The sequence below is a fragment of the Pecten maximus genome, unplaced genomic scaffold, assembly GCF_902652985.1.
Source record: "Pecten maximus unplaced genomic scaffold, xPecMax1.1, whole genome shotgun sequence".
Lineage (NCBI taxonomy): Eukaryota > Metazoa > Mollusca > Bivalvia > Pectinida > Pectinidae > Pecten > Pecten maximus.
Window position 1 is genome coordinate 249,930 of NW_022982732.1, and position 11,614 is coordinate 261,543.

Sequence of the window (11,614 nt, forward strand, 5' to 3'; positions counted from 1 at the left end):
TTTGAGCACTATCACAAGAGACTTAACACGAACATACCGCAGCCTCCCAAAACACACATACGCATTCACCACACACATGCATGTCGCACGCACGGGAGGCCGTCCTTAAATGACCTTAGCTGTTAATAGGACGTTGAACTAAATACACCAAACCAAACCAATATATTTATATGTGTATGAAAAATAAAAATGTTAATTGAATAAATCCCTCCCTACAGTATGGGTAGAAACTGATGCATCCATGATGGGTGGCGTACGCTTACGAAAGGCACTTTTTTCCCTTAACTGAATGGACATTAAAGCAAGATATTTTTGATAGGATATGTTCAACATTTTTTCAACCAAGGATTGATTTATTTGCGTCTAGGCTCAATACTAGAATTGATTATTATGCCGCATGGTCATTTGACCCTGATGCTTTGATAGTAGATGATTTTTCTGTGTCCTGGAATGATATAATACCATACATATTTCCACCATTCAGTTTATTGGGCAGAATTATGAACAAAATTGTTAGTGAACAGGTTGACCAAGCACTATTGGTTATGCCATTTTGGTCTACACAGCCATGGTTTCCCCTTGTTTTAGCTAACCTGATATCTCTTCCTTGCAGGTTACCAAGGCACAAGGCTAACGCTTCCACACAACGCGGAGCACCATCCTATGGTGAGGCATATCAATCTTACCGCCTGCGTGGTGACAGGAAGGCACTGGAGAACCAGGGAATTTCAGCATACACTGCCTCGGCCATCACGGCATCCTGGAGGGTCGGCACAATCAAGCAGTATGAACATGCTTGGAGAAAGTGGATTATTAGGTGTATTTCGCGACAAGTTGATCCATTTCTCCCGGCTGAAATACGGGTAATAGAATACCTTGCTGGTATTTTTCAAGACGGGGCTTCTTATTCTGTTAGTAATAGTCATAAATATATGCTAACCCAGACAGTACCGTTACCCGGGGTTAAATGGTCCATGGGTTCAGTTCATATAACCAGACTGATGAAAGGATTTTAACTCCAGACCTCCAAAACCTATATATTCATATACCTGGGACGTTTCCAGAGTGCTAAATTACTTACGAACATTATGGCCACTTCATGAACTATCTTTGAAATATCTGACTCTTATATTTAGTTGCACTGGCGGCTCTTACCACTGCTTCTAGGGTGCAGGCATTACAATTTTTGGATATTGATTATATGAGAACGTTCGGAGAGAAAGTGATATTTGAAATATCTCAATTAGAAAAGACATCTAAGAGAGGGAAACCTTACAGGCATATATAGCTTGTTTCGTATTCTGCAGATAGTAAATTGTGTGTCGTTAGGACGTTGCGTGAATATATCAATAGAACAGTTAAACGTAAATCGAGGAAATTAAAACCAAATGTATTCCATTGCAATAGTTTGCAAGCGATGACAGCAGGCAGGCCAAGCAAGCAAGCAAGCCTATATATAAAGTGTAATATTATGGTGTATATGTGAGCAGCAATTGATATCCAGAATATCACCAGCTAAAAATGTTCACCTTTTGAAACATGGAGGGGGGATAGTGGCCAATGGCCACTGTGTGACATTTCCCAAGTAAATGAGCCATCTCAAATACTGCCAAAACTCCCATCAGAAATAAACATAATTAAAGTAAAGAAACAAGGCGAAAATAAATCAACCAAGGACTACCGTGTTCGGCGCTTCACAATCCAAAACGCTTTAGCATGGTTAAAACTCAACAGTGTAGTTTATTCCGACATTATAATCAGTAATGAACGATAAAATAATCTTCCACTGGATGGTGATATTGCCCTTCAAGACTTAGATGTACCATCCGCTCATCACAGCTATGACAAGGGTCCAGCAGACAACCAAACTAATCCGGGTCAAACTGATGGAATACGTGGTTCTTTCGTTGAGCTTGCAGAATCAGCAGTAGACAAGTCTTGCAAGAAATCATTGGTTCTGACCATAACCCAGTCGGCATCAAGAAAAATGTTGTCAACATTACCTGGCCCACACGTAAATCGTCCACAAATGCGAGTCCATATCTGAATGGACAGATCATTTATTATGGTACAAGGATGGACGCTTTGCACAACATCAATATTTTTAATTTATTATGCATAACATAATCATGCGAAAACCCGCATGACAAAAAAGTACATATATTGTGAATCAGCAACTTGGTGATGGACACATTACAGAAGAATTACAAGACCGACTTCAAAGTGGAGATACTTCAATTCCACAAAAGGTTATATTCTATGCTTTGCAGCTTCTCTGCGAAGCAGTAATACTGGGCTCAATGATCAAAGGAACTACGAGCTCTAAATCAATTCCAGATAAATGAAGGAAAAGGTTTGTCAGCATTTTTTCTACCGGAAGCTGTGCCGAATTTCACTTTAAACCCTTGCGACGGCTCCTGCAGATATGCATGCTTGAAACAGTAGGGAAACAAGTTGACCCGACAGATAGAAACACTCTTTTTTCAGTGCTACAAGCAAACACCCACATCACAGCCCATTACTTTGATCTTCGGACACAGTATTACTTTCGTGAAGTTATTAGCAGTTTCAATGAAGACGCCTTCTGGTTCCGACACGAGGAATGATACATTGGCATGGACAACCTCATAACTTGATGTTTGACGCACTTCAGAAAGGACTATCTGATACTCAGTGTGCTTGTCATTTATTCAACAGGACAGAGGCCGAGTTTAAAATGACCGTTTCCTATCCAGCGGGAACAGATCCAAGAAGAAGAAAGAAACGGCCCCAAAACTTCCAGATGAGAAAAATCCTCTCCTGAAGTTAATGATGGATGTAAGCGATTCTCCGGAATCTTAACTGGAAGACCACTTGCTCTTGACAAACAGGGTAAATATCCATCGGTGTTCTGGCTATTTTTCCTCGGCAAGCGAAGTGTCATTGTTTAGTTTGGTTTAATTTGTTTAACGTCCTATTAACAGCTAAGGTCATTTAAGGACGGCCTCCCGTGCGTGCGACATGCATGCGTGTGGTGAGTGCGTATGTGTGTTATGGGAGGCTGCGGTATGTTCGTGTTTAATCTCCTTGTGATAGGCCGGAACTTTTGCCGATTTAAAGTGCTATCTCACTGAAGCATACTGCCGAAGACACCCAGCAGCACACCCCACCCGGTCACATTATACTGACAACGGGCGAACCAGTCGTCCCACTCCAAATATGCTGAGCGCTAAGCAGGAGTAGCAACTACCATTTTTAAAGACTCTGGTATGTCTCGGCTAGGGGACAGAACCCAAAACCTTCCTCACAGCGGCGAACGCTCAACTAAAGGCCAAAAATGAGGCATTGTCAAGGGAGACATTAGGAAGAAGAAAGTTGTTAAGAAAGAAGAGAAAAGATAGGGCGTAAGAATTGTACCTGCTGCCCCCATTGCATGATCGTAAGAGGCGACTAAATTTGGGATCTTATCTTTTCTCTTCTTTCTTAACAACTTTCTTCTTCCTAATGTCTCCCTTGACAATGCCTCACTTTTGGCCTTTAGTTGAGCGTTCGCTGCTGTGAGGAAGGCTTTGGGTTCTGTCCCCTAGCCGAGACATACCAAAGTCTTTAAAAATGGCAGTTGCTACTCCTGCTTAGCGCTCAGCATACAAGGAGTGTGACGACTGGTTCGCCCGTTGTCAGTATAATGTGACTGGGTGGGGTGTGCTGCTTGGTGTCTTCGGCAGTATGCTTCAGTGAGGTAGCACTATAAATCGGCAAAAGTTCCGGCCTATCACAAGGAGACTTTTAACACGAACATACCGCAGCCTCCCAAAACACACATACGCACTCACCACACGCATGCATGTCCAACGCACGGGAGGCCGTCCTTAAATGACCTTAGCTGTTAATATGACGTTAAACAAAATAAACCAAACCAAACTTTCAATCTGTCAGTCATCCGGGATCTAGAGTACTTGAAAGAACAGGATCCACCGTCACCAAACAAACACCGCTTGATAGATATCTCCACCATCCGAGTGAAGATAAGAATTCCTGGTACGGCTTTATTTGCAAATCTGAAAAAAAAATCCAGTTATTTCAGGAAGTCAAATTCGAGCATTATGGGCACTAACTGAAGACTTTTCCAGAACAATGATGGTTCTTCATTGACCAAACTGGCGATCCATTGATGAGCTTAAGTCAAAAGCTGAAAGTTGGACCGAGTTGATGCATAATTTCCTGTCTTCTGACAAATGTCCAAATTTTGTCAAGACAAGAGTGCAGCCGGTCAATTTGGTTTGGTTTGGTTTATTTTGTTTAACGTCCTATTAACATCTAAGGTCATTTAATGACGGCCTTCCGTGCGTGCGACATGTATGCGTGTGGTGAGTGCGTATGTGTGTTTGGGGAAGCTGCGGTATGTTCGTGTTAAGTCTCCCTGTGATAGGCCGGAAGTTTTGCCGATTTAAAATGCTATCTCAATGAAGCATACTGCCGGAGACACCCAGAAGGACACCCCACTTGGTCACATTATGCTGACAACGGGCGAACCAGTCGTCCCACTCCAAATATGCTGAGCGCTAAGCAGAAGTAGCAACTACCATTTTTAAAGACTCTGGTATGTCTCGGCTAGGGGACAGAACCCAAAACCTTCCTCACAGCGGCGAACGCTCAACTAAAGGCCAAATGTGAGGCATTGTCAAGGGAGACATTAGGAAGAAGAAAGTCGTTAAGAAAGAAGAGAAAAGATAAGATCCCAAGTTTAGTCGCCTCTTGGGCAAGTTGGGCATGGAAATATTAGTTTTTCTTAGTTTTCCCATTATTTAGCAACATCGTTTTCTAGCAGTTTGACAAAAGAATTGTCCTGCTCACCCTCTGTGATTTTCATGAGTGCAGCAGATTTACATGTTTTTAGGTGTACACCTACCATGGCAGGATCAGGATTCCTTTTCTGGAATGATTGTGATAGTATCATGATTGGCGCTAGAACATCCAACATGAGGTGAGTGAGATACACAAATTTGTAAGTACAATTTTTTCTAGCCATGCCCTCATCTGGGACACGATTTTTGTTTAAGATCAAAACCTAAATAAAACATGACGTAATGTGGTATAAAAACAATGTCGTTCATCCCACGCCATTCCGAATTGCCCTTTCATCCATTTCAAGGGAGTCTGAGAAATCGTGAAGCTCGGCCAAATATTTTAATGAGCCGAGCTGAGCGATCACGTGACGTCATAAGTGCAAACGTCCATGTTGCTCTGATGTAAACAAACTATACACTGCCACCGCCGCGCTGATTATTTTAGTACCTTTTCCCGTTATGGACACCTGTGACAACGAAATACCGGACGTGAATGATAGGTTGCAGGTTCTTCCCTATCAGTTTGAACCATTGAGAGTGGAGAAAATCAGTGATTCTGGCAAGACTTCGCCTTCGGACAGCTCTGATGTAGACGGCGAGGGAGCCATACAGCGAGATCAACGGCTCTACAACACAGCATGGTTAGTTTCGTTCACGATATAATGCGTTGTACACACTACTCAATGATTATAACTTTTCCCCCCCAGTATTTGTGTATAAGCATGTTAAGTTATGGATTTACTTGGTCAAAACGGAAATTTTATTGAAAAAACAACACGGTGAAGTAGGACCTTGTTTTTAGCTTTACATGACAGTCGCGCATCATCATAACACCTCTACACATAGGAGTTCCGAATGTTTTGTTATTATACAAGTATTGTTTTTGCTTGCTATAATACAAACCGTTAAGCAAAACATGTTTACAGTTGCTGGACATGAGCATAAGTTAGGTCACATCACGTTAGCAGAAACTCGGAGGTTAGCATACAAAAGATTTGCTGATATGGCTCTTCTGGAAGATCAAAAGAATTCTGTACTTAATCCCGAGTCTGTGATGCAGGCAAGGCCAACCAGATCGGTAGCTTGTTCAAAATAATGTCTTTCATAATTATCCAAAATAAAAAACAAACAGGTCAAATTTTTTTTTAGATTTAATTTACATCAACCCCAAATTGTAATATTTATATATGCAAAGTAACATATAATTATGAGGAAGATGAAATTGCCCTGTCAGCATTCAACATTGATTAAATTAATTATTGTACAGTTTTAAAAGATATGATACATAAATTATTGAATTGGTCTATTTTATTTCAGATTCACACAATGTAGTTATTTCAGATTCGCACAATGTAGTGATAACTATCAAAATATCCTTCAATGTGCATTTATATACAAATTAATGTAAATATAACAATAATGGAACCATTTTTGTTCAACTAATTCAACCCTTAAAAGTAACTTGTTCTTAGAAGAAAACAGATGCTGTTACATGATAAGACATGAAAGGTTTCGACTGCGACATATACTACATTCTTTACTCGTGCAGATACAATAATTTACAGTTAGCGCAACTTCAATACTGATTTAAGTATTTGGTTTACTTATATAGGATGTAATAATTCCAAACAAAGTTTGTTTCTGGTAATAATTAATTTTTAAAAAAAATCACGGTTTAAAAATGATTGATTAGGAAGATTTTTTCATTATGCTCACATATGATTCATGGATATTTCTATTTGATATATATACCTGAAATAGAACCATGTTACAGAAAATGTAAACAGACAACGGAATGAACAAGAACCAAGGATGAAGATAGTATACAAACACATTTTTTTTTACTCTGGATTGAGAAACTAAACAAATTTTTTTTTTCATTTGACCCAGTACCAAGCAGACCTGTGACTTGTCATAGGTTAATGAAAATGACTATAGGTCATCCTGACCCTTCGGGTCAGATGACCTAAAAATAGGCAACAAAATAGGATTTGACAGACAGTGAATTAAATCCATTTCAATTCAGTTAAAAAAAATGAAATACTGTATTCACCATTCAATACAGTACGCCCCCAAGGCACTTTGGAAAGCATGCACATTGAATGTGTCTTTGGGGTATTAGTCTTGGGGAAAATACTGAAAGCGGTTTTGCCATTTGTTTTTGCATTATAAACCGGTCAATGTATGAAAACTCTTTCCATAATTGCTTGCAGATATTATTTTGTCAGTCAATCTACATATATCATTATGACTTCACAAAACACAGACATGTAACTGTCTTACAACTGTCCAATATCTTGAAGGGGAGGGGGGGCATGGACACTTATTGAGTCAAATGCGGTACTTGCTTTTCAAAGCAAACATTTGAAATTATTGTTTTTCATCTTAGTTGATAAATATGTTTTACTAAGATAACCATATATAGTGATTTTCACTGGGGATTCCTAGAACTGTCCGCTATATAAGGGTGTCTGCTATTACAGGTTTGATTGTACAAATAGTCTGGTATGAAATGGATGTACAGTATTCATGCAAAATTATGCTGCATGTTATTTTAGGTGTGTCTGTGGCAAATCCCCATCCATGACAACCGTAAAGGAGTGTATTTGCTGTACAGAAATTGATCTTGTCAACCATCAGACAGAAACAGCGGAGCTCAACTGCATCACAGACCATGAAGCATTCATTGCTCACTGCCTGAATAGACATGTTCTGCATGTTTCCATGTATGAGTACATGGAAAATGTGGGTCCGTTTGATGATAATGAACCAATACATGAGTTAGTAGTTCAAGATATTTTATGATTAAAAACCAACATTAGATTGTATTACTGTTGGCTCAGAATACAACTCACACTGGTCTAGTAGCAAAGCAAAATCAATAACAAAGTGTAGTGCCTTAATTTGAATAAATACAAAAATTTGTTTTGGAAAAAAAAAAGATTTAGAAAATAATCTTGTTCATGTATTATCACAGTACAAGTATGTGTTCTGAATTCTTGTCAGATCATGATTGCACAGATAACCTTCAATAAATAATATAATTAGTCAGTTCACTGTCCTCATTCAGCAGACTATCTAAAATGTCTCCAACATAGCATGAATTCTTCCTTTGCAGGATATACAGACATATTGCCTATAGGAGATTTGTTTGGTGGATATGGCATCGGTTGGGACGCCACAACAGAAATATATTGCCCGCTTGTGATGTGCAGAAGATCAGAGAAACATTTCCATCTGAACAGTGCTGTGGCTTCAAATATGCTCGTGTCAATGAATAATAACGGAGATAATTTGTGTTGGTTTCTTCAAACTGTGCAGCATTCATCTGATGGGGAAACTGGTGTGTTTTGAAATCGAGAGCGATGTTGTATCAGCTCATTCTTATCGAATCGCTCAAATGTGGAGGCCAGTGTGGGAGGGTTGTACAGGTTGAGAAGCTTGACATTGTTTGAAGCTGTTTAATATGTTGGACACTCTGTATTTCTTCTGTCCACCAAGGCTTGCTGGATGAGTGTGACATATCCTGTAAAATAATTTATCAATTGTTAGAAATTGGAAGGTTATCAATTTTTTCTTACAATGTTTTTAATGCACAACTGAATTAGAATGATAACATTGGAAAAATATTCATAAAAGTCATAACATATATATAATTACCAAATGTTGGTGGAGGTTTGCATGGTTGTACCACACAGCAGCTGTCCCTTTTTTAGCTTTGGGGTAGCAAGTTGCAAACTTCAACTCTCCATTCCTTGTAGTTGCCTGGGGTATGTTGCTGTTCTCATTATAATGAAGAACAGCTACACTATTTCTGAAAGCATTACAGACAGTATATACTTGTTTTTGTTTGATTTTGTTAGCTCACCTGCCCGAAGGGCAAGTGAGCTTATGCCATGGTGCGGCGTCCGTCGTCCGTCCGTCTGTCCGGCCGTCTGTCCGGCCGTCCGTCCGGCGTCAACTTTTTCATTTAAACAACTTCTTCTCAATAACCAAGAGGCCCAGGAACTTCATATTGGGCCTGTAGTATGCTTGGTTGAAGGGCTACCAAGTTTGTTAAAATAAATTACTTTGACCTTCATTCAAGGTCACAGGGGTCAAATACGCTATAATCTTCAAACGACTTCTTCTCAATAACCAAAAGCCCCAGGGACCTGATATTGGGCCTGTAGCATGCTGGGGTGAAGGTCTACCAAGTTTGTTAAAATAAATGACCTTGACTTTCATTCAAGGTCACACGGGTCAAATAGACTATAATCTTCAAACGACTTCTTCTCAATAACCAAGAGGCCCAGGGACTTGATATTGGGCCTGTAGCATGCTAAAGTGAAGGGCTACCAAGTTTGTTAAAATAAATTACTTTGACCTTCATTCAAGGTCACAGGGGTCAAATACACTATAATCTTCAAACAACTTCTTCTCAATAACCAGAAGACCCAGGGACCTGATATTGGGCCTGTAGCATGCTTGGGTGAAGGGCTACCAAGTTTGTTAAAATAAATTACTTTGACCTTCATTCAAGGTCACAGGGGTCAAATACGCTATAATCTTCAAACGACTTCTTCTCAATAACCAAAAGCCCCAGGGACCTGATATTGGGCCTGTAGCATGCTGGGGTGAAGGGCTACAAAGCTTGTTAAAATAAATGACCTTGATCTTCATTCAAGGTCACATTTGTCAAATAGGTTATAATCTTCAAACGACTTCTTCTCAATAACCAAGAGGCCCAGGGACTTGATATTGGGCCTGTAGCATGCTAAAGTGAAGGGCTACCAAGTTTGTTAAAATAAATTACTTTGACCTTCATTCAAGGTCACAGGGGTCAAATACACTATAATCTTCAAACAACTTCTTCTCAATAACCAGAAGACCCAGGGACCTGATATCGGGCCTGTAGCATGCTGGGGTGAAGGGCTACAAAGCTTGTTAAAATAAATGACCTTGACCTTCATTCAAGGTCACATGGGTCAAATAGGCTATAATCTTCAAAAGACTTCTTCTCAATAACCAAGAGGCACAGGGACTTGATATTTGGCCTGTATCATGCTGGGGTGAAAGGTTACCAAGTTTGTTAAAATAAATGACCTTGACCTTCATTCAAGGTCACATGGGTCAAATAGGTTATAATCTTCAAACGACTTCTTCTCAATAACTAGGGCCCAGGGACTTGATATTGGGCCTGTAGCATGCTAAAGTGAAGGGCTACCAAGTTTGTTAAAATAAATGACCTTGACTATCATTCAAGGTCACATGGGTCAAATACACTATAATATTCAAACGACTTCTTATCAATAACCAAGAGGCCCAGGGACTTGATATTGGGCCTGTAGCATGCTGGGGTGAAAGGCTACCAAGTTTGTTAAAATAAATGACCTTGACCTTCATTCAAGGTCACATGGGTCAAAAAGGTTATAATCTTCAAATGACTTCTTCTCAATAACCAAGAGGTCCAGGGACTTGATATTTAGCCTGTAGCATGCTGGGGTGAAGGGCTACAAAGTTTGTTAAAATAAATGACCTGGACCTTCATTCAAGGTCACATGGGTCAAATAGGCTATAATCTTCAAAAGACTTCTTCTCAATAACCAAGAGGCACAGGGACTTGATATTGGTCCTGTAGCATGCTGGGGTGAAAGGCTACCAAGTTTGTTAAAATAAATGACCTTGACCTTCATTCAAGGTCACATTTGTCAAATAGGTTATAATATTCAAACGACTTCTTCTCAATAACCAAGAGGCCCAGGGAATTGATATTGGGCCTGTAGCATGCTTGGGTGAAGGGCTACCAAGTTTGTTCAAATAGATGACCTTGACCTTCATTCAAGGTCACAGGGGTCAATTAGGTTAAAATCTTTAAACGACTTCTCAATAACCAAGAGGCCCAGGGACTTGATATTGGGCCTGTCTGTAGCATGCTTAGAGCAAAGAGCCAAGACCCGATCTTAGGCCAATAGTATGCTGGAATGAGGGACTAAAAAATATATTGACATGAATAAACTTAGCTTACTCTGATATTTGAATAAAGTTGTTATCAGCATAGTATCTGTAGAAATGACCTCAATCAATGGCAAATTTGCTCTAGAGCCAGGTGAGCGATACAGGCCCATTGGGCCTCTTGTTTTAGGTTCTAGTCTATTACATGTAAAAGCTTATCAATTAAGAAAAAGTAAGGTTGACGGTGTAACTAGAGAAAAACCACTGAACTGATATTACTTCTTGTCAACTGCCCCATGTGGGTTTCCAACTTGCAACCAAGAGGTTAACGAAAGGTTAAAAGTCAGGTCACAAAATTAAAATTTGTATGGTGGGGTAATTTTCAGGCAGTTTCCTTGTATCTGTTGGATATATTACCTTGCATTCATGGCTGCATACTGGAAATGGGTGCTCTTTGGGGCATAATGGTTTATGATGGAGTGAACGGCTTCCAGGACATAGGTTTGATGGACTGGTGACAACTTTGGTATGTCCTTCATCAGGAATTTGCCGGTCACCACTTCATTAATTAGCTTATATGGCAGTGATCCTGTAAAGAACATTATTTTCATACTGAAAATTTTGTGAACTGAATAGCAAACTTCCATTAAATAGATTTTGTTATTTTTGTTTACCTGAAAAACAGGGGCATGCTTTGTCTTGTATGAATAATTTATCTAAAAATAGTAAAATAATATATTGTTATGCAGGAATACAACAAACATACCTTTCTTCAGCCATGCTCGGTCATCAGTTATTTCACATGTTCACATGCTGCATACTCTGAATGTCCCTCATGTTTGTTGCTGATGTTG

General features: G+C 39.6%; 1 protein-coding gene and 1 pseudogene across 1 annotated transcript; one reads left to right on the forward strand and one right to left on the reverse strand.

Annotated features, from left to right (window-relative positions):
* Positions 1-5,285: 5,285 nt before the first annotated feature.
* On the forward strand, positions 5,286-7,631 carry LOC117320867. Its single transcript, XM_033875351.1, has 2 exons — positions 5,286-5,467; positions 7,385-7,631. The coding sequence occupies exons 1-2, from the start codon at positions 5,286-5,288 to the stop codon at positions 7,629-7,631; spliced, it is 429 nt and encodes a 142-aa protein (XP_033731242.1).
* A 503-nt stretch (positions 7,632-8,134) lies between these two features.
* Positions 8,135-11,597, reverse strand: LOC117320868 (annotated as a pseudogene).
* Positions 11,598-11,614: the final 17 nt, after the last annotated feature.